Raw genomic sequence first — 23,198 nt, 5'->3', positions numbered from 1 at the left:
ACAGAAGAACCTCTTCGTAACGGACTTGGAGAGACCGGCCAAAACGGTCCCCTATACCCGGAGCCCGTTCTATCCGAAAATGGGTTCTAAATCGATATGGAACGTGGAAGTCAACGGGAACATGCGGTCTGAACTCCAGTCCCCTCGACACGTCTCATGCTCATGAGAGGGGGGCCCTCTCATGTCTCCCCTGATGAAGCAGGACCGAAACATTCTGGTCTTGGTCAAAACATCGTTTGGTCGTGGCATCACCAAATCAGTAGCGGAAAATGAGCTCCCCAGTGATGTCTTCCGGCGTTGTGAGGGACGGTTCCCCTCTACCGACCGCCCACTCCCTCCCGCTAGCATGAACTTGATTCTGTTATCTTTTCTCTACCTCAACCCCCCTCCCCTTTGAATAAAGGTGCTTTTGAATTGAATGAATTGAACATAGCAGCAGCCTTGCTTATAATTAGACGAGCGGGAGCATGCGGGAAACCATGTGAATCGTCCGATGGGGCTATCGCTTCCAAACCTCCATTGGCAAGAATTGGTCCGTCACAACCGATTCGACTAGCATGGGGGTAGGTAGTAGGACCGGGGCCAGGAAATCAGTCTGCTCGACCCGACAGTCATATTATTGGGTCGGCTCTAACCGAGCCACTCTAAATCGAAGATCCCAACGCCTCGTCCGAGACCGAGCAACCGGTCTATGCTACCGAGTGCCCATCATGAGTCCGTCATAACCCTACAGTTCTACAGCATCCGGGGACGCCTCCATAATTATACGGGGCCGGTGCTCTCAGTAATATGTGCAGTCCTTCTCAACTCGTGGCCCTGACGGTAATCCTCTCTTCGCGAAACCCCGATGGGTCGCAGAGTTGGATTAGGGCGATCGGCACCCGGAAATAGGGAGGTCTGTTCCCGAACACCATGATCAGGATACCGTGGAGGAGGAAGATCTTGGTGACTAGGGAAATCGGCGATGATCTAAGCACGGGGGGACGTCTGGCGATCCTGATCCCCGGAGCCCAGAGATTGACTGGGAGCTCTCTCACGCGGAGCGGGCGGAGAGAGTGGTGACGACCATAGGGTGAATGGCTCCCAGGGCAGAAATCATCGGGGAAATTCGGTTTTATTTCGGTGGGGGACGAGGCGCCCCCGATGAAAGGCGCCCGAGGCTCATTACTTATCACTGTCTTCTAGGAACGCTACACGGCGGGAAGCAGGGTCATGTATGCTAGAGCTTCGATCCGGGAAATGAATCAAAGGGAGACTGCGCCCTTTGTTGCTTTCTCATTAGACCTGACCTGATCACCTCCGAATAAAAAACGCTTCAAATCCAGAGCTGTGCGCCGTACCCAGGACGCGGCGCTATAGAGTCAATGGTGAAGCGCCATGACACGCCGCGGCGCTTGAGCATTGTGGCTATGGGACTTGCAATGCTCAGCGCGACGCACGGCTCTGTTCAAATCACACGCCGGTGTCGCGACTTACGTCCAGAGCGTGATCGACTAGCTCCCCCATATTCTAAGCAAAAAGCCTCCAGGGTTCATCACAGATTATTTTACTCCGATTGGACTCAGGGAATTTTCCTCGCAGTTTTGATGGTGTGCACTATCTGCATCGGTTTTCCTTGAGAAGTCGCAGCAAACGTGTCTGAACTGCAGGTCAACAGTTCCTTGACGTCTTGGAGAGGCTGGGTCACCTGGAAGATTCGTTATCGGGCTCAGGTCCGAGGAAGGATGGACAGACGAGGGGAGATAACGACTCGACGCCATCTTGAACGAGCTCGAGCTCTTCTGGGAAACTCACCTCTACCATGGAAAGATCGTCGAGGACATCACACAAATATCCCAGGTCGATCGCTAACTGATGGCAAGTTGACTCGGGTAGTGAGGCTAGCTGCATGACTTCATTTATCGTGATGTTGGTCACCTCTCGACATGCGTACTCCAACACTGAGTGGCTGATTCCTTCAGCATTTCCCTGAATCAAAAATGGGAGGAGGCTATTCTCCTGATCGAATTCCAGACTCGCGCCGCTATCGCGTGACGAGAACTCACGAGCACAAGCTCTGTATTTACCGATGAATGCTCTTCGTCCGCAGGTGAGTTGGTTATCTCCACGTACTGCGGCAAGGTCATAAGATATTGACCGATTTGCGTCACATATTCCAGAGGGGCAGAAGCGAAGTTTGGTGTTTTCTCTGAGGATCTCAGCGCGTTCGGCATTGCCTTCACGTGATCACTGACTCGTGACGTTATCACTTTGACTCCGGTACGCAGAGTGTCCTGTTCAAGCTTATCCAACAATTGGATCCATTCTGACTGTGGCTTTGACGTCAGCAGCGCTTTATAACTGCAAGAAACAATATGTTGAGAGGGATGCCAGCTCAAGGAAATGCGTAAGCGATTCAATCGAATAAATGGAATCCGGGGGACTGAGATTTCGGCCTACCGCTGACGTAGGGACGGAGTCAATAAATTATTGACAAGATCCGAGAGTATTCCGTGTTTTTCTTTCATGTATGGAATCCGGCTGATTGTCACCTCCACCTGTGGGGAGAACATATTCGCTGATTCGCGAGAGGAGAGAGTACTCGACTCTGAGAGGAAAGGCTTCTTGAATTAGCACATTTGCAGCGACTGCTGAAACTCGCCTTGGTCGAGAGCTCGGCCACGGTCTTCCTGTAATTCGCCGCACAATTCACTCTCTGGAGAACTTCGTTGACCAGATCCCAGTGATCGAATGAGTCCGAATCGTTAGATATCTGTACGAGGAGACTCAGGTCTTTTCGGCAGCTTTCGACAAACGCTCGAAGTAGTTTCGAAGCCGCATCGAGGAATCCGGGATAACAGGAGCTTTGGGTGCGCTCGTTGCACGTCATTTCAGCGCTCAGCAGCAAGGAGAAGAGCTTCTCTCCGTTCTTTTTCAAAATCGAATGGAATTCTTGCAGCGAATACAAGTCGACGTTCCGGTCTGGAAACACTATGCTCTGCAGCTTCCTCTGAATTTGTTGCTCTTGATATTGTGCGAAACGACTCACTGCCGACCTCAAGAAAGTGAAGAGAGTACCGGCCAACTTCAACACTTCGGGAATGCTTCTGTGATTCTCGTCAGAACAGACAACTCGCTCCAAGGACAGCGCGAGCCGGAGCTGGATGTCGAGTATGTCAAGAACGGATTCCAAAACGTCTGCTTGCTCCGTCAGCCAGTTCTCGAGGACGTCCTGCAGGGGCGGCTCCATAGTTGTTAAAACATCGGAGGCCATCTCAGCACAGACGGCCCGAGCTCCGGAATCCGTGAGCGTCAAGTGACGATCCACGAAGACTAGTTGTTTCTCACACTCGGAAGTTAATTCTCGATGGAACAAAGAGAGAGCTTGTTTCAGGTTCGAGTGATTCTGTGAAGACCACAGTTCTTGAAGTCTGCGGAAGAGGAGAGCAGCTTTCATGGGGATGCAGCATGGAGGGAGGAGAGCTCTCCGGAGAACTCAATGAAAATCGTACTTCGGAATCCCAGAGCACTCACCGAGTTTTTATACAGCCTTGGTAGTATGAGAATGCTTGCTTCTCCATGCCAATCTTCCCGAATAATATGAACCATCTTGCGGCGTCCTCTTCCAGCATCGAATTGACTGCAGATACTAATCTAGGCGCCATGTTGGCTTCGATTCGGTTTTTGATGCTTTCCAGGGTCTGATTCTTCTGTTGGTAATCAGGCGCGCTCTTCAGAGTGTTGAGTGACCGTTCTAGCTGGACGACTCGCTCGACGAGGAGTTCGAGATTGTGCTGCTGAAATAAGGACTCCACGTCCGATACTAGAACCGACCAGGAGTCGGCTTCCCTCAGCGCAGTTTGAGCTTCTTCCATCCTGAAAATGAAGTTTCGATCTGAGCTGAGAATCTGACGGCTCTCCCGAGCATTCTAACGGTGCACCGACAGATTACGTCCAACTCTTATGGTTCATGGTACACACAGGATCATATCTACCCTCACCGTGTCTTGATGGTGTCGAGTAGGTCGAGGTATTGAGCACTTCGACTACTTTCCAATTCCTGAAGTGTGACGCCATGCTTGACGATCACTTCGCCGCGGAGAGCGTCGAAGTCTCGCTGCAGCTTCCCCAGCAAACCCGCCCGTTGGTGAATCTGCAGTCGAGACGATCGGAATGAGTCGACTCAAATTACGTGGCGTCGAACGAAGGAGCTCATTGGAATTCGTGTATCATCTCTCAGGACTGTCGTTTTCTCTGCATGTTTAAGAAGGAGTCTTCCGCACTCACATTATACGCGGTATCGTGGAGTGATAAAGAAAGTTGATGAATGAAAAGCTGGAGTTTGAAAGAAACTTCATGAGCCGTTGATTCGATAACGGCTTCAGAAGGCTCGAGAGGATCCAGAATAGAGTTCAACCACTGGACGGCTGAGAAGGACGACTCAGCGAAAGACGACAACTCCATCTGCGAGTGAACGTGAGGTTCATTAGATAATCTCGGGAGTGACCCATCTCAGCACTAAGGCTTCCGGAGCCGACAAACACAACGGTTAGCATTCGTTGATGAGAGAAAGACCCTCCAAGACGCTCTCCAGGATACGACGATGTCATGGAATACCTTCACATTCATCCTGACTGTAACGCAGTAGTCGAAACTTGACGATGTGGCATCATCCAGAGAAAATGCTTGCCAAAGATTACGACTCTACCCCATCGAAGAATTATAAGGAGAACTCTGACCTGCGCAGTGGACCATCAGCCTCCTCGGGGTATCGAGAATCCAGAAGATGGGAAGAGAAGGCAGAACAAGAGAGGAGCACGGATGCCGGGAGACAGCGGATAGAAGAATCAGCTGTCTCGAGTGGAGGTGGGCTTGACGTCTGATACTCCGCGCCGACTTTTCAGAAATACGGACGACCGCTCGAGGGGCTGCAACACGTCCTTCCGTCCAGGGAAGTGCCGGCTCTGTGAAGGAGCGAACAAGAAATACGGGAATGAAAATGATCGAAAACGGAGAAAAATCTCTTTTTATGACATTGTACACAATGATGCTGATGATCGTTGATGAAAGTCCGATGAGACTGTTGGGGCGATCCGTCGTCCCTCCGTCCGACTTTCTTCGCCCACGGTGCCTGAGCAATCCGGCCCTTCATCGCTTTCCCTTGAGCCGCGCCCAGGAGCCAGATCCCTATTTCCGAACTTCCGATGCAGTGGGGGGCTCCATTAGATTAGCAGAAAGCTGTGCCACGGTACGAGGCCATCAGCTTAATTCACGAGCTCCGCGGTAATCGATTCCTCCATCTGAGCCAGGCTGCTATCGATCGCGGCCAGATGCTCGACACAGACGGTGAAATCAGAAATGGAGGAAGTTAGCAGGAGTTGCAATCGACCGGGGTACCGCCTGAAGAAAGACACCTGATACGAGGGACAACTCAGAGGACCTGGTGGAAGCTGGACCCCGAATCTAGGAGCGCTTAATGAAACGGGCCATACGACGGCTTCCCTCCGCTGCTGGACAATGACGCGGTCTTCCCGACGAGCTGCAGAACAATGACGCGGTCTTCCCGACGAGCCGCAGAACAATGACGCGGTCTTCCCGACGAGCTGCTGAACAATGACGCGGTCTTACCGACGAGCTGATTCCCAGCAGAAGCCGTCTCTCTCATGAACATGACTGTCCATGTACATCTTCTTGTATCGCTGCTGCCCCGCTTCCGGCTCGGGTGATCGCTGTCCGTCGTTGCGGTTCCTCCGTTCCTCGAATGATGACAATGATCCGCGCAATCAGCTGGAGAGACTTTGTCTTCTCCTGAAAGTTGTTCTGAAATTGATTGGAGTCTATTGCGATTCTCCTTTTCGTTGGGCCGGAACAGATGCAATTTTCGACTCCTTTTGGAAGGTCACCCTTTAGAACAGAAGACGAGCCTCGGAGTAGTGAACAATGCATCGCTCGTCTTGAAGCCTAGGAACGATCTTCATATATGTTGAACCCATACAGATGTTTGCAGCTTTTTTCTCGAAGGTGAGCCGATGTAGCTCTGGTTCGGATTTCCCTCAGATTTCCGGAGCCCGATTCGGATTTCCGAGCTCAATCAAGAACTGTCAACAGGACCCTGAGTGAGCTCAAGCGGGAATTCCTGACACAGGTCTCCAATCGGCCCTGCTTTCGTGCGTCAAATGGCGAGCACAGGTCGAAGCTCTATCATCGGTGTGAATGAATATCAGAGATATGTGTGTTCGATTGTTCCCCCGCTCGATTTCAATCTGCACAAAGGTCAATGTGGACGGGTCGCGGTCGTTGGAGGCTCCGACATATACACCGGTGAGTAGATCCCGCGAAATCTTCCGATATATTGCGAGACTACATCATGCGATGAAGGCCGAGTGAAAGTCACCCATACGCTGGATGAGGCGTTCAGCCCCTTCTTCGGGACCTCGAAGCCCTCGAGTTTCGAATTCTCGATAAGAATATTGATTCTCGTCTGATTGAGAGCCCTTCGACCTCGTAGGTTGCTCTTCTTACTGTCCCTAAATTTCAGGAGCTCCTTATTACGTAGGGATGTCGGCTCTCCGACTGGGAGCTGACTTGGTCTACATCGTGACGACGAAAGTACGTGTCTGTGTCAGATACTGATAATAATATAATCGATGAGCTGGTGTACAGGAGCTCACGTCAAATATCCGACGATTCCGTATGCCCGAACTCGACGCTCTGAGCCAATAGACATAAGTTCCCTGAGTAAGAGGTCTTCGTTCAAGGAAGCGGCGCCGGTCATCAAATCCTACAGTCCGGAGCTGATGGTCTTGCCTTACTTGAACGCTCCCGATTCGTCGAAAATTTGTGAATTTCTCCTGCCGCGAGCTCACGCTCTCATTATCGGACCGGGCCTGAGATTGGATGCAGAGCTGGATGAAATTGTCTCGACCATCATCAAAGAGGTAGTTCGGAACGTATTTCTGGTGATTTTCTGCGCAAAGGCTGAATGCTCCCCTCGACGAGCCGATGCACACCTGTATCTGAACGTAGATGATTTCTTGCAGGCGATAAGAGCAAAGAAACCGATAATTTTCGATGCGACAGTGTTCCCTCTTCTCCGCCGAAAGTTGGAGCTCTTCAAGGGCTATAGTGGGGCCGTTCTAACACCCAACATCCCCGAGTTCAAGGACCTCTACGAGGCAGTTTTCCAGGTTAGATGGTACCGCTTGATTCATATCCGAGTACGGTGAAGTTTTTGAGGTGTCGGGAGACTTTCTCCCGGCCGTCGACTCCATCCCTGTCACCACGGCTCCTGTCTTCCAGAAAAAATGCGAGTCGGTGACACCAGACGCTGTCGAGGAGCTGGCCGCCAAGCTCGGAAACGTCACAATTCTCAGCAAAGGACCGACTGACATAATCAGCGATGGGAAAAGTTTGACAGTGACTGACGAACAAGGCAAGGATTGTTCTCAAGCGATCACGAAGCTTCGTCAACTTGGAGTTTCGATTATCCGTCTAGTCATTCCTTCCTCCCTTCTCCCTCGCTAAAATCAGTGGGTGACTTGCATTAAGGTCGAGACTCGATCTACCAGGTAGTCCGAGGAGGTGCGGTGGACAAGGCGACGTGTTGGCTGGTCTCTTAGGAACCTTCGTGTCGTGGGCCACTGATACTCAAGTGCAGAGAGTTTTCAACAAGAATTGTCCACATTCACCGCTTATAGTCGCCGCTCTCGGAGCATCCATGGTATGGTATACCGTCATTTTGGGGGGCATATAGTGGCCAGGAATCTTGACCGTACAGGCTAAGCGGATGTCTTCGATAATTTCGATTCAATGCAGGTGACTAGACGAAGTGCTAGAACAGCATTCAAAGACATGCGTCGAAGCACGCTGACCACCGACATCATTCAGGAGATCCGTGATAGCTTCACAGCGCTATTCCCCGTGGACTGACCGTTGGATGCATCTTAAGCCTCCAAGACGGAAAAGAGCCGAGGAGGCGCGTTTCGCTCAAACATTCGGATGCAATCATATCTACCTATTGACCGGTCGAGACTTTCCTCGTCACATTTTATTCAATCAATAAAAGTATTTGGCCTTGATGAGGTGAGCAATACGCTCGTATCAGACAACACAGACACGTGGACTTAAGGAATGTTCGCGGTGCCTACAATTTTCGCGCGAAAGTTGCTTTCTGACCTTCACGGACGCAGATCGGTAGAGATTCCGATCGCATTCCGTGGTTTCTCGCACGAAATCCTCCTCAACATCAGCGGTCAAAGTAATCTAGATGAGCGCCAGATTCGTAAGCTCCTTCCTCGATGATCTCGCAGAGTTTCGAGGTTGTTTGCTCCACAGTAAGGAGGGTGCCGCTCTCCTTGACTACCTTCGCTATCGCAACAACATCGTCTAGAGCAGACTTCCGGAGCTGATCCATCATGTCGGTGTCCAGAGGTCCCGGAGAGTATTGAAGAATCCGAATTCCCGGATTTTCCTTGAAAAATCAATGAGGGAGGCATGATAATTAATTGTGAGTTCGATATCGACTCGATTGAGTCTATGCCTTTGAGGATGCATGGACCTGATAGATCGCAATAATTCTCTTGTACCTCGGCCAGACAGGAGAAGTACATTTTCCGCGCCGCCTTCGCCGTACAATAAAGTCCTGTGCCTTTCATCGGTTTGATACCACATAGTGACGATATATTTATGAGGAATAGCGGGGCCTGAAAGTCAGACAGGAGATCCCTTGAAGCTTATGTTCCTGGGTGTCATCTGAATATAAAGAGGAACTATACCGGCGCGACATGTTGGCCTGCTCATATGAAGAAACTCATGCGACCGATTTTCATCGACGGTTCCTATCTGAACCTCCGACTTCTAGAATCCAGGAGGCGCCGCTCCCGTGAGTCATCCGATCAATATGAGGGGGCGCTTTTTTAGCGAGGATTCCGGTAAACATGATTGTGCTGAAATACTTTGTTAGAGCTCTTAAGTACTCCCTCACTTTCGACTTCGAGATCGCGGCCGAAGAGAGTAGCATGGGGTGTCGAACGTTCGCTCGGAGGAACCGATCGATGGCTTCACCATCTGTCTGCCCACACAAGGGACTGTCGATGTTTCCTGGATTGAGAGAAATACTGTCACGTTCCCCGCTGACATCCGCTTTTATCTCAGTTTTGGAGGATTTGGTTGGGAACACCCCTAGTCGAGGCGACTCCAATCAACTCGGGAATACAAACCTAGAGACCCGGCGTTGTGAACGACTACAACAGCGTCGGGCGAAATTTTCATATGCTCGTCGAACAACTCTTCATAGTCGGCAAAAGTCGCGTCCTCATTTCTACTCGTGAAAGAACGGAAGCTTATCTGTGAATAAATGGCAGGAGGAAGAATTCTATCATTCGCCATTCATTCTGCCAGCGCAACTAGTTCGGTGCAAAATGAGGAGTTAAGAGGGCCCGAGAAGGGTGTCAAGATACCTCAGGAAACTTCTGAGCGAATTCCCGGCACTTCTCTTGCAGCAAATCTGAGTTCGTGGCCGCAAGGACTACGACTGATCCTCCACCTAGTTTCTCAGAGAGTGCTCGCGCTATTTCCGATCCAAGGCCGCGTGACGCCCCGGTCACGAGCAGGAGACACCGTTTCCCGTAGAAGTTCTTCATGCTAGAGCCGAGTCTTCCTTGCAGCTGTAAGTTTATCGACGTTCAGACATACTCGAATGCATTTCCTTTGCAAGTATAGAGCTCCACAGAATCTGTATATCGCTTCCGTCAAATGCTCGCAATTGTCAGAAGCGATTGAGGCGGTACACTCACGTGGTGCCGGAATGGGATGGCTCCGGACAAGTCGATTGAGGTGTCCGCGAGAGAGCAGCCGTGACCCGGGATACAGGTCACCTGTCAGGAAGGAGCAAGTAACTGGTGCGTAGACCGAGCACAATGGGCTTCCGCTGTGGCACTTTGCGCTCCTCGTCCGAGCAGTCGTATCGAGAGCTCGACGTTCGCCGACGAGATTTCTCTACCCGCGAATTCCAAGCGTCCTACGTCTGCATATCGAAAAGACACCCCACCCCGCCCGATAGATTTCGCGACTGCTTCAATCGTCGTCTTGTTTGCTGCCCCTCTAAGATATGCTCTGCCCTCTTGAGTTCTTGAGTCGTTCTATCGAGCTAATGCTTCGTACACCGTAGCCCGACTATCTCATATGCTCCTCCGATACTCTCCCCAGGATGATCAGTCCCATGAGGGTTTCGATAACAGATGACATCTTTCCAGCAATCCATGGATCACACCCGAAAAAGCAGTTTGAGTTGAATCTCGATAGGTCACTACTTGGTTTATTCAGAGAGGAGAGCTGCATCGATTGCTGACGGATGTTGAGTTCCGTTCAATTCGCATTCCTGAGCGATAAAACGCGCTCTCGAGAAAATATTATTCCAGTGCCCCTCGTAAAATCACTGAAAGTCACATTCGGAGACAAGACAGACTTGCTTCGCTCCTCGGGGAAAAATTCACACGAGCATGCAGAAGAGGCGCGCGTGGCTTCCAAATCGACAGTCGACAAGGATATACGTATTATACATTGGGTATCGTTTACCTGTTTGAGAAAATCCTCGCTGCAATGAAATATCAGTTTCCTTAGGGAAACAGAGGAGGAAGTTTGTTCCTCGCTCGGTAACGAGCGACGACAAAGAGATGAGTCGGGGAAGAAATCGAAATCCTCGAAGGATGGCTCGACGGCGTCCGGAGACGAATGCCGGTTCTCTGCTTGAATTTATCCATTATAGCGATTGATCCAATTAGCTAGGGCTTCTTCCCCTCTATCCGAGAATGATCGAACGTCTTCAGGTTCATCGAGCACAAGGACCGTTGATCGGCTTTCGTCTGCCGAAGATCTTCCCTTGTTTGTCGCCTGCTGACCTGTCACCGTCGAACGTGGAAGGCCGGGTCCCGGGTCTCCTGCCTCCCGGTGCATTTCCCGATAAGTCGTATCGCAGGCCAAATGATGCCTCGTGACTCGTGAGAAGATTCTATCAGGGGGATGGTCCCATTCAGTAAGCGAGCGGTGTTTCGGTGCGGAATGACCGTACGCGCCTTGGGGCGAAGGAGATATGTCACCCGGGACGCGTTTCATCATCTCTCCTCAGTATGATGACTCGACTATGATGACGATGGGTTTTGATTGTAGATTGTCGCTTCTTATGACTAACTCCTCTCGGAGTTAAGTTCCTGCCTTTGAACCCCGGAAATGGGGATGAGATCGGAATCCGATTTCCACGCCTCTATCACGCCAACGGGAGGAAGTTTTGAGGCTTCTGCGGGGCTCGATAGAGGTTCCTGTGAACACGAGCGAGCAGCGCCGGTCAATCCAGACTATCCTGTCTGGAATGGCGAACCGGAGGAGCCGGAACCGGAGCCCGCGGATGGACGGAAGATCAGGCAGCTCGCTGAGAGGGAAATGCATCCTCGTGGTTTGTTGACGTTATTTGTCATCATACCAAACGGCAAAAAATTGAGCTGATGAAATTATCTCGGAGTCTTCAGAATGGACCCGAGAGCTGGTCCGCGGTCCAAGAAGTCTCCCTAGAGCTAGGAAGTTCCCGCGCGATAGGCTTGAGTTGTTCGTTGTCTGTGGGCTAGCTGTTTCCTATGGAATCCCATTTCCTCCGCGATTCTTCAAATTCGTAGCGTGTCGGATCCGCAAACCCAGCAACAAATGATTCTGCTTGATGTGAGCGATGCGAAGCTCGGCCTTCGGGGCTCGAATTTCGGAACGAGTTCCGTAGTGAAGGAGGACGTTATGGATCGCTCATTGTTAGATTCGCGATATTCGTTGCAGCCCAAGATCCCGTAACTAATAGGAGGAGATCCTGCGAATTGAAGAGGAGGAGCTTCAAAGAAGGGAAACATGCAGGAATTTCGCTGGGAGACGTCCTTTTATTCTCCGGGGACACCGCTGCTGACCGGTCGAACGGGACAGAGCGTTCACGGTGTGGGTATCCGATGAGTCTCTCATGGAGAGCTTCCAACGTGCTTCCCTGAGGTCTCCCGTGAGGTTTCCCGCCAGCCTTCTCGCGAGGTCTTCGGCGAGAAAACCTCGAGGTCTGCTGGACGAGACAAATTCAATATGAGTTCGACCCACGTAGGTACACTGACTCTCCGTGACTCAATGACGAGGACAATCATAGCCTCGGCGATTGCCGGAAACTTGATGGTGGGTTGCTTGGACACCATAGAATATCAGCTCGGAAACACCGGAATCAACGGCCGATGGCTTGCTCAGAGCTCAGGTGAAATACCTCTCAAGTAAGATTCATCCCAACTCCCCTTAGTTTATTGATAAGATGGTACAGGGAATCTCGTCCTTCAGCGCTGCGCTGGTTGAATTTATCGAATATCATACATGGCTGCTGTCAGAAAATTTTCGGACGGTCTCTATCTGATACAGAAGTCCAGCCTAGCCTATATAGACAGGGGAAAAACTTACATTTCCTCCGATTCGATGTTGTCGATTCCAGCTGTAGATGACTGGGGTTACGCCAGAAGAAGACACCGATTTTATTGACTTTCAGAAGCACATCAACAAAATCAATAGTCTTCCATGAAGCGAGAACCCTCGTGTAGCCGTCTCTGAGGTTTGTTGAAATCATATCAGGCTACCTACGTATATCCTGCACCGCTCCGGACTCGGGACCCGGATGTCCTACGTCGGACACCGATCTCTTGTACGGCCGTGCTCTATCCCTGGTCCGCTGCGCCTTTTCTGGAGTGAAACGGCCCGCTGGACGGCCGGAACGAATCGAAGTCTTGAGCTCAGTGCTGATCAAGGAAGATCGGATGAACACAATTCTCTTCGATATTGATATGCTCATACGACATGTAATTGTGAGCGTGGAAGATGGAAGCAGTCATCTGTTTCTTACCTCGATCCCGCTGCCACGAAAGGAAGGTCAGGTCGAGAACTTTCAAGGTGAAGCCTAAAGAATTCCGCTTAAGAATCGGTTCTCTACCCTCGACTCGGATTCTCAGATGTCATTCAGCGTCCTTCGGGACTCGCTCGTCATTATCGGAGAGGGGGAAGACGTCGCGTCGGACCGCTCTGATAAGATGAAAGGATTAGCGAATGAATCCCTGAGCTCGGCCAGTGTTTCCTCCAATCTGATCGAGCGGGCCGAGTGTCTTCTCTGCTGCCGTATCGTCGATCTGATAAGCAGCCTTGTGCGTCTCACGTTCATTCAACATTCCTCGTAGATAAATGATTTTTCATCATTATTCTGCATTCCTCCGAATCCATCAGAGCAGAAAAGGCGACGGGACAACCTTGTTTTATGAGGTGACGCAGTCTCCAACATACTATCAGTCTGTGATAGAGAAGCAGCTCTTGGGGCTTGAAATGAATAAGAGTGCAGGCTCGGACATAGGAGCAGTCTCTAGTGAAGGGGCACCTTCTGGACCCGGAAATCGGGTATCCATGTTCGAGAGACTCGCAAATAGCCACGGGAAAGATTCTGATAGATTATTCCGTTAAGCCGGCGTAGTTGTACGATGGGTCCTACGGTGTTCACATTCGAATGGAAGCGTGCTCCAACCTTATGCCGGGGAATGGGAAACATACAACGGTAGTCTCTGATATACGACTAGAATCTATGAAACGGGAAAAGACGTGCATGCTCTTCAATCAGAATATTCATGCGATTCGGTAGGATTCAGCGATTTCGTACCCGTGTGTCTTCCCTGCTAAGACTGTGGAGAGCCGATGTCTCAAGATGACAAGTTTCGCTCGAAGAGCTGCAGCCGGATAAGCGGCTGGTATTATCTATTGAAAACATACGACAGGCTCACCCTTAGACGATATTGACACAGAACTCGAACACTCCGCTGCGTGTCGTCCACGTATTCGAGCATATTCGATCCTTGTTTCCACAGAGCCTCCTTAGATGCGAAAGCGGCGAGTACTGGAGTCAAAGCTCTGGATTCGAGATCCACAAGGCGAATGAAAAGTGCCGATCGCTCTGAGCATTTCACGGGAGCCACTATTTCAGCAACAGGTCTGTTTTCCTCTTCCCTCGTGAAGTCCTCTCCGCCTTCGAGACCAATCACGAAGCTTGTCGTGTCCTCAGAGAGAGTCCTCGCTTCGTACTCCACGGCCTGTTGCCATAGTCTCAGAAAAACATTCGACACCCCACCCCATGAGGGGGAGTGATTATCCCCTTCGTTTCAAACCGCTATTCGGGCGAGATGGGAGCTTGTGGCGATGATCAGACGATCTCTCTAGGAGTTGAAACATGAGGGAGATCTGTCCATTATTCGCAACTACGATATTCGACTGTCTCATCCGCCCCTTTGACGCCTTGATGAAGCGATCGTTCCTCTTCATATGCAATCCGGGAGGGGAAGTGATTCTATCAAGCGCTAGCTCTGGAACTCGAGGCCAATTTCAACTAAGGACTCCTCCAAGATCAACTTGGACGGGGAGTTGGATGCGAGAGAAAAAACCTGAGACTCTGCCCGACACAAAAATTTGCTCCCATGACTGGTGGAGGTGAGTTCTCGACAAAAGCGACAGCCCGCCTCACACAAACTGTCGATGACGACTCTCTTCACGAATTGACGGAGCCTCTGACGAGCGATCTCATCAAAATTCAACCAGGTTCGACGTCGCACCTCGGCTAGAGCGTTGATTGCGAGTAGCTTTAATATATGCCGAGCGCTCGAATTCAGGATCAGAAGCGTCTGATAACATCTCCAGACACGCTCCGGTGCTCGCTCGAGCTGATAAGCAGAAATGGGTCGGTGGACGATGCCAGATATTCATCGACCGATCTCGGCCTATCTGCTTCGGAGTGAGCCTTTCTAAGAGACAGCTAGAGACTCTGCTTGCCGTTGATCGCTGAGTAGGCGACGACGATGACGGAATCGGTGTCGATACTCATGCCCTGGGCATGCTCCGGAGCGCAAGATATGATGGAGCCTCCCGAGCTGGACTGGCAGCAGCCTTCGTCTTCCTTTCCGGCAGACACTTCTCGCTGGATATCTTCTCAGTCTTGGACTCCAGGGTGGAAGCGAAAACGACGGCAAGTGTTCTCGGAATGTCCGGCACTGGCGAGTCAGGGGAGTATATTTCAGCGTCGAGTCGTCGTCGCCCCCCATTGGCGGGAAGCAGCTCCTCCGTCCCCCGAATGTCCTCGTATCTCATCCATGCATATTTGCATCCGATAGATACGGACCGGGTTCACATACTTATGAGATTCCAGCTCCCTGACGGTGGCGTATGCGTACCTCCAGCGCGGGGTCGTCGGTGGTCTCCGCGAGGGTCGTTGAGGAGCCAGCAAAATAATTCCCGGATTTTAGAGATCTACGATGATACGACTATTCATCCGATTGAAGCTCGGGACATTTCATGGACCAACTGGGATAAAAATTTCACTCCCTCTTACGGGGAAGCTGAATTCACTCCCCATGGCGTATTTTCGGTCAAGATCAAGGTATCAGATCAATCATCGAGGTACGATCAATGACGGCGCCATTAGCGGAAGGGGGAACTTTTCAACCATCTGATGGCATTGGTTCAAAAGTTCCCTAAGGGGAGAGACGGATTCTATTCCGTTTCATGCATCTGAGAAGCCGATTTGAAGGCGGGAGCTTTCCTTGGCGAGCCATAACGATCGGTCGATGAACAGCGTTTGGCAACACCGCCTGGAAATGCATGGGACGATCGAAGTTCTCCTAACAACCCCTCGGCCCCATAGAAACGCTCCCCTTGGTTCTTGATCTAAATACATGATAAGCAACGAGGCACCACTCAGGCTAGAGTGGTTGTGCTGCTATAAGGACGACACCCGACGGCAGTGACAACCCGAGTTTTCCATGATGCTATTTTTCCTCTCCGTTGTACGTATGAGGAGCTTCTCGGCGCTCGAAGCAACTCGACATCCCCGACCCTCATATGTAAATCGAGGACTACGGAGAACGGAGACTTTGTCCCGTAGAGGAGACCTCTACTCCCTCGACTCAGTCGTAATTCCCTCGAAAAAGCTGGACTGGAGAAGCCGTGGTCGGACGCATACAACAAACTAGACTTCAAATACAAGGAATTCGACGAAGCTCAGTCGCCGCCGAGACTTTGAATCAACGTGCACAATGCACGGAAGACGTTAGAATCGCGCCAACTAATCCTAGGCTTCCGAAGCCATGTGGGAGGATGCCATGAATGGAACCACTAGAGTACTTGAATATGAGGTTCGTCAAAAACTCATTCTAAGAAAGAATTCCGGCTCCGGGATTCGGGGGAATGTTCCGTCTTCTTCCCAAAAATGATCAGACTCAAATCTTCAGATCAGTAGGTACGCGACATGCCATGGAAATCCATCGAATTAGCACAGAAATTTGCAGAAGATCTCTAGAATGCCATATCATCTTTTCCCTATCAATTAGCGAAGCCGCACCGAGGAGCTCGAGGGCCAAGCGCGCCATTCGACGGCACGCCATTTCCGACCATGGCGCTCAGAGAGAGACAGAGGTATATCGAAAATCTCTCAGATGGGGTGAACAGCGCCACCCCTGGTGAGCTCACGCTCACGAAGCTGACGCGGCGTGTAACACGGATCCTTGGAACCAATGGGGAACGCTCAGCGTGCGATAGAGCTGGTGTCTCTCTCGCTGGTAGGGAATTCGGAACGGGATATAGTTTGGTGAGTTCGCACTTCAGTTGACGAGATGAAGGAGCTAACTTGAGTGACTTGTGATTTAATTCTATGACAGATTCGAAGTCTTCACAGATACATTTTGATCGATGGAACGCACGAGAATACCCTATCCATCCTTTAATCTCACTCGATTCCGCGACCGACAAACGGATCATCATTGCGTGACTTCGGATGCGCGTGCCCACATTTGAGAAAGGAAGCACATTAGACTCTACTGCCTTCGATTCTTGGATTCATGTTCAGAGATACAAACGGGATTGAGGAGAACAGTGATACGAAAGCGGCTTGTTTGGATTGCATTGGAGGTCTGGTCGACCATCGTTCGCGAGGAGGGTATTCCTCGAGAACACTCGGAGGCTCAGAGCGACTCTTCCCGGCAAGCTCGAACATCCGCGAAGCGCTTGTCCCTCAAGGAATGGAGAATCCTTCTCTGTTCCGCGAAGAGGTTGCGCATTGGCTCCCCGAATACTGCAGCCTGAAAGACGACGCGACGGGTCGACTCGCGGCAAGTTCGAGAATTCCGGAGCATCAGGGGAATTCGGCACGATTGCTTCCTTCGATCGAAACAGATAGGATCTACTTCTCGGAGTTCCTTTCCCGCAAAACCGCCACATTCTCTATACCTAGGGCTTTCTCATAGTGATTCCGAGAATTGAATTATGAGGGGAAACCGAATGATTCTCCAGCTGAAGCGTCCTCCGGTTCGTCAACGGAGTGATCGAAAGAATCAACCGCGGAGTACACGGGAACCATGCGCAACGACTTCCATGAATTCCCGCAATCGCAAGAACACACCCTTCCAAGACGGGGGGTGTATATACGGCTCACTGTCTGATAGTCCTGGAAGAAGGGAGCCGAGCCAGACTTCCACACCCGCGTATTCTTGCGCCGGAACGATGCTGAAATTAGACGATCGTCTCCGCTACGATGTGGGATCGCGGTGAGCAGGATTCGAAGGAGACGTCGCAGCCCAGAATACATATGAATAATATGTGTACCGAGCTCATTCACTCTGAGACCTCTCAGAACTCTAAACCACTTTTTCCAGTTCGCCGAGACTGCTCATTAGGGAATAGAGGCACCGAACTCATTCAGGGGTTGAGAACTCCCATAGAGCATATGACTCACCGGTACATTCGGTAGTTCCACCTCCGGCTCCCTCGATAACCGACAATATCTGCTAGCTCCGGGCTCTCATCGGGGTTTTCTGCATTTCACGGGACCATATTCTGCTCGCGCGATATCATCCTGGGCTTCGTCACGTCGCGGTGCAGATCGTAACAAGCCACTCCGAGCCAGGGGCGCTCCACGAAAAACCTCCTCGTCTTTGCGCTCCGAGGTAAGCTGGACAGCGTCGGTGCTCTCCAAGAGCTCTCGGAGTGATGGATTTTTTTTTCAACGGGAGCCCTCTTTCGTACATTTCCCGCCCAGTTTTCGATGTCGGACCCTCGAGCAGTGATGTAGAGAAGTAAATCGAGTAGGACGATCGGATACTTTCACCAGAAGTATCTCCAAGTTTTTAGCGCCAAATTTGAATGCATGTCACTGGCTCAACTGATAATCTCGGATCCGAAGGAATTCTCCCGGCCGGGAACTAGTCCCCAAGGATCATTTTCCGGTTTCGATTACGCAAAGGCTGGAAGAGGCGTACGCTACGGCGAAGGGACGTCGAGGAGAAAACGAATCGATCCGGAGACCATCCTCAACAATACAGGTGACACGAATCCGGCCCCCGCTCCTCCAAGGCGGAGATCATGACCACCATCATCATCATCATGCCTCCGAGGAGAGGAGACCCCTCCTAACCAGGCTCTTCTCGCGACTCGAGTTCCACAATTCGCAACTCATATTGAGCCTCTAAATTGGGCCGAGAGCCTCTGGGCGGATCCAAAAAATTGCCGGGATTGAACAAAGAATCTGGTCCCACCTACCGATTGAATGCAGACAACTGGAGCGCGGAATCGGGACCTGAGAGAGAAGTCGAGTTGAAACCCTTTGCTGATGATGATGATCTCCGATGACTTCGAGTTCGACCTAACGAGTCAACCTGATGAAGGGAAATATGCACCATCGAGAGTCAAGAGCGCTGACCGAAAAAGAAGCTGAGCACAGCAGGAGGTCGAGTTTGATTTTAGAACATTCACCGACGCTCGAGATCGACCAGTTTCGATTTCGGAGTGCCGAAGCGAATCGAGCTCTTTGTTCAGCATGCGAAACATTTTCATCCATCACTAGTGTTGCATCGAGCCCGGAGCTCTTCATCGCATCTCATTGACGTTCATCTTTTACTGTCTCCGAGAACATCCTGAATGAGGGAGCGGCCCAACTGCTACGGAGGCAGGAGGCGGACTCGTTGCAGGGATCCCCTGAATGCAAGAGCTCTTCAGCTCAAGGCGAGATGCACGATGGGCCGGTCATATGTATATCCTTATCGCCTCTGCAGAAGCATTTTGGAATCCATGTGAAACCGGTGGAGTCGGTTCATTCCGCCAACGGCCCCCTGTTGAGCTTTCTCCCGTCCCAGAGCCCGCCCTTCATACAGGCCTTGGTCAGGGGTGTGGCGTCGCGCCGTTGGCCAAGCATGGCCTTGAGCACCGGTCAGACTCTCGGCATCGAATGCGAGAGCCCGAGCGCAAGTTTCAGGAACTAGACGCCGAAGAGTTGTCTTGGAGAGTCGCCCGATCGACCCTTGACGCCAGACAGAGATCATCAGCGCCTTTACGAGCGGTCTAATCTCACACCATCACCATTCACCATAAGTCATCACCCGAAATATCATCCCCTTCGTTCTTTAGGAACGCTGATCCCATTCTCCATTACATCCTGTGCAGCGTTTCCTCGAAGGGCGCTCTTCCAGTCGGGAAAACGACGTTAATTCGTTATCCGTTCCTCATTGGAACAGATCTTAGCGCGTGTGTGAGTGGGTTCGATGTCGTCAGCTATTGTGGAGGAGCCACCTTTTAGAACACCACCCGTGTGATCATCATCATCGGCTCCACCGTCATCTGAGTGGCAGTGAGCTGTGGAGGATTTCAAGGAGCAGGCAGGGAAATTTCTGAGATCCGTTACTTAGTTCTTCCGGAATAGTCGACCTGTCTCATTGTTTGGCTTCTACTCTGACCGACGATCTAGCATATCTCGCAATGTCGAACTCAAGCTATCGAAACTCGAAAGCTGACAAACAGCTGCAGGATAAGATGCAGGCCCTTCTCAGCCATTTGCTCCGGGAAGAAGAAAATAAATACTGTGCCGACTGCGATGCCAAAGGTTAGTCATCCGGAGTTAACGTCCTATGATCATCCGTCGGGCAAGCTCCCTGTCAGGGATCATATCCACCGATTGTGTCGGGAGATGTTCCACTCGGACATAACCCCCGCGACTGATCATATTGTCGTGAAAGACAGAATTCGCTCGCGACGAGACAGAGCAGCTGGGCAGATCGTGTTTCCAGTTGACGTGACTCGGTCGGAGCCATATGATTACGATTCTTGCATTCTGCTTCGAGCGGAGCATCGCGGGGCACTCCATCCCTTCCGAGTTTACAAAGGCTGGCCCTGCTCAGGGATGGGGGACAAACTCCTCAAATTGCGGGCTTTTCTCTCGGACCTTGCAGACCACGACCCTCCGTGCCAGCTGTCGGAGTGTTGCACTCGGACTCTGGGCCTCGGAGCTCTCGTCGTCGTTGGACGATGGGAGAATCCCTGACTTGCCGCTGTGCCCTAAGCCGAGTGTGAGGCATTTTGAATCTTTTCATCTAAGCGTAGAACTCTACAGGACCTCGATGGGCGTCATGGAACCTGGGAATTTTCGTTTGCATAAGGTGTGCCGGCATTCACAGAAATCTCGGAGTGCACATCTCGAGAGTGAAATCGGTCAATTTGGATTCGTGGACCGATGAGCAAGTGGGCTCGATGCAGAAAATGGGGAACAGCAAAGGTAAGCCCTGAAATACTTGATGTAGATCGGTACGGATACGACGACCGAACTCGCTGCCCCGACACTGGGATCGGGAACGGCCGGCATCTCTCCTGACACTTCTCATTCTCCCGTAGGTCGGGCGGTGTACGAAGCTAATCTACCCGATGGGTTCCGGAGACCCCAAAACGATTCAGCCCTGGAAACTTTCATCCGTGGAAAATACGAACACAAAAAATACATCGCCAGAGAGTGGGTTCCTCCCACGAAACCTCATAAGGCCGACTTCAGCGTCCTTGGGGGAAGCGCACCGACGTCGAGAGCTTCCGACAAGAAGATTGAATTAAACGCCGTCGCGAGCTCAATCCCGAGACCCAATTCATCAGGAAACATCAAAGACATGTCGTCTCCGAGCTCGCCGAGTCAAAAATCGCCGACGACTGCGTTACCCAGTGACGATATATTCGCGGATTTCATATCTGCGCCTCTGCCAGCTCCTGTCTCTGTGGCTCCGGTCGCCGCATCGACCGAGGAGAAAGACTTCTTCAACCAGGTTTCGGCTGGCTCAATAACGAATCCCATATCTCCGCAGCCGAATAGCGGAGCGGCCTCGCGGATAGACAAAGAGAGCATCCTATCATTGTATTCAAAATCCATTCCGGGTAGGAAGTTGTCGCTACTGCTACATCATATTCATGGCCCGATATGGAGATGTCCCTGAGAGACATATCAACAGGCATATTCCTCTCTACAGGTCAGCCCTCGATGCAATCGCTCGGTTCACACGCAGCGAATCCTCTCGTGAGTGCCGGTATGGGAATGCCCATGAGTCAGCAGGTGGCGAACAATCCATTCCTGGCGGGAGGCATGGTAAACACCCAGTCTTCGTACGGCTTGGGTCTGTCAACTCAACAGGGTTACCGTCCTCTCCCCCACCAGCAACAGCAGGTCGTGCCTCAACAGTTCCAGAGTTCGATGGGCAACAACCTTCAGATGGCGAATTTCGGTGCGCCCTCCAACGGGATGGCCGCCGGACAACAGTCCAATGTAGGGGCTGTGAACGCTCAGTTCGCCGGTCTTCGAATGGGCGACCCCGCTGGGGGTGGCTTTCCGACAGCTCAACTCAATCCTAACGGGAATAGTCCCTTGACGTCAAATCTGTGGCATTAGAGATCGTCGATCCTGAGGAAACCGAATCGAGAAACAGCTCCCGGGTCGATCTACGAGATATTCTGGGGATGTTATGAATCCGAATGGGACTTCGACCCGCAGAACCTACCACTTGAGCTCGTTTTTGGTCGGGAAGCATATTTTTTCAGCCCCTAATCTCGAGGGCGACTTTCGCTACGATTTCGACGCAGCATGCTATACGCTGTTGTACATACAGAGGAATCACCGGACAATGTTGGAAGCGAGAAGCGAGTCGATGTGTATACAAATTATTATATTTATATACTCTAATTCACGGGAGTTCCATCTATCAACAGTCTCCGAGGGCTCGTTAGAATGTGAACTCTCTCGCCCAGGGGCGGTCCTCTTTGTCTGCGATATTGATTCGGATGCGATCATGGTCCCTCTCTGCTACAAGTCTTGCCATCGTCGTTAACCTCGCGGAGTACGGACTGAGGACTAACTGAATAAATAACGTCAGCGTTGTTGACTGCTTACGAAAGGTGTTCTTTCTATATATCGGATGCGATTTCGAGGCAGCAGAGCCCTGGATCGAAGCTTCTCCAACTGCCGAGCTCCACGCCACGGAAGCTGACCGCATAAGGTGTCCGTTGACCCGAGTTCCGGAAATGGGCAGCAGATGCAATACGCGTTTCCCGAGGCGCGAACTGAAAGAATACTTCGCTCGCTCAAACGATCAACCCGAGCAGTCCGCGCTGATACCACAACAGTGAACAGCTGCCGAAAAGCTGACATCATATCCAAGGAATGACGCCGTATGGTCGTATGCCCACCGGGTGCGCTTTCCATGGCGGCAAACTTATCGACGCGGTGTAGGTATAAACTCAGATCAAACCAGAAGACCGCTACGTGGTACAAGGTGACGTGCGATCATCGTCGACAGCATAATCCTATCTCAAAGATATCGCAGAAGAGACCGATATCCATTAATGAAATTAATCAACATCATTGGGAAAGTCATGCCGAAGCACGGAATTCAATCAAATATCGGTTGATCTTGCTCGAGATGACGACTCCGAAACGAGGGGAGGGGTTCTCATCGGGGCAGCTCGCTAGATTTTTGTGGGAAAACAGTTCCTGATATAAGAGTCTTGCTGAGAATGTCTTTCCTGAGGCTTTCCGCACCGCACGAGAGGTCCCTCAAAGATTCGCTCCTCGACAGGCGCGGCGATAGACATCCACCGGAATACCCGTGAGAAAAAGTCAGAAATGAGCACTTTCGCAATCCGTTTCGGACTCACACGACATCTGTATCCACAGAACTTCGTGCAGCCGAATTCGATCCTCGACGGGCTCCCCGGAACTTTTCTCTTGCGCGGAACCCTCTCGTGGAGGTTTAACCCCTCGCAGGGGCATTGAATTAATCCCTGCGGGGTCAGCGGGTCCATGTACTGGGGGCATGGACCCGCACGTGCTAGGGGCATGTGCT

The 23,198-nt window shown here is 51.4% G+C and overlaps 4 protein-coding genes across 4 annotated transcripts; 2 read left to right on the top strand and 2 right to left on the bottom strand.

The window, feature by feature from the left end:
- Positions 1-1,561: 1,561 nt before the first annotated feature.
- Cog7 (conserved oligomeric Golgi complex subunit 7) lies at positions 1,562-5,010 on the bottom strand. The gene is made up of 9 exons (XM_018642092.1): positions 4,719-5,010; positions 4,267-4,443; positions 3,981-4,132; positions 3,514-3,855; positions 2,642-3,410; positions 2,440-2,537; positions 2,067-2,340; positions 1,795-1,968; positions 1,562-1,687 (listed from the first exon to the last, which is right to left on the bottom strand). The coding sequence occupies exons 2-9, from the start codon at positions 4,441-4,443 to the stop codon at positions 1,562-1,564; spliced, it is 2,112 nt and encodes a 703-aa protein (XP_018497608.1). The 5' UTR covers positions 4,719-5,010.
- A 906-nt stretch (positions 5,011-5,916) lies between these two features.
- On the top strand, positions 5,917-8,046 carry Naxd (NAD(P)HX dehydratase). Its single transcript, XM_003737200.1, has 8 exons — positions 5,917-6,000; positions 6,125-6,300; positions 6,518-6,588; positions 6,738-6,917; positions 7,020-7,166; positions 7,279-7,411; positions 7,548-7,699; positions 7,795-8,046. Exons 1-8 carry the CDS (start codon positions 5,960-5,962, stop codon positions 7,906-7,908), a joined length of 1,014 nt encoding a protein of 337 aa, XP_003737248.1. The 5' UTR covers positions 5,917-5,959; the 3' UTR covers positions 7,909-8,046.
- On the bottom strand, positions 8,025-9,925 carry LOC100905212 (sepiapterin reductase). Its single transcript, XM_003737201.2, has 6 exons — positions 9,774-9,925; positions 9,438-9,644; positions 9,198-9,324; positions 8,963-9,078; positions 8,565-8,681; positions 8,025-8,449 (listed from the first exon to the last, which is right to left on the bottom strand). Exons 2-6 carry the CDS (start codon positions 9,618-9,620, stop codon positions 8,225-8,227), a joined length of 768 nt encoding a protein of 255 aa, XP_003737249.1. The 5' UTR covers positions 9,621-9,644; positions 9,774-9,925; the 3' UTR covers positions 8,025-8,224.
- Positions 9,926-19,417: 9,492 nt separating this feature from the next.
- LOC100897657 (stromal membrane-associated protein 1) lies at positions 19,418-22,251 on the top strand. Its single transcript, XM_003737231.2, has 4 exons — positions 19,418-19,930; positions 20,438-20,599; positions 20,716-21,240; positions 21,333-22,251. Exons 1-4 carry the CDS (start codon positions 19,807-19,809, stop codon positions 21,746-21,748), a joined length of 1,227 nt encoding a protein of 408 aa, XP_003737279.1. The 5' UTR covers positions 19,418-19,806; the 3' UTR covers positions 21,749-22,251.
- Positions 22,252-23,198: the final 947 nt, after the last annotated feature.

This window comes from Galendromus occidentalis, unplaced genomic scaffold (assembly GCF_000255335.2).
Source record: "Galendromus occidentalis unplaced genomic scaffold, Mocc_1.1 scf7180000075420, whole genome shotgun sequence".
Classification (NCBI taxonomy): Eukaryota; Metazoa; Arthropoda; class Arachnida; order Mesostigmata; family Phytoseiidae; genus Galendromus; species Galendromus occidentalis.
The sequence above is the reverse complement of the archived record's forward strand: the minus strand, read 5'-3'. Positions and strand labels throughout refer to the sequence as shown.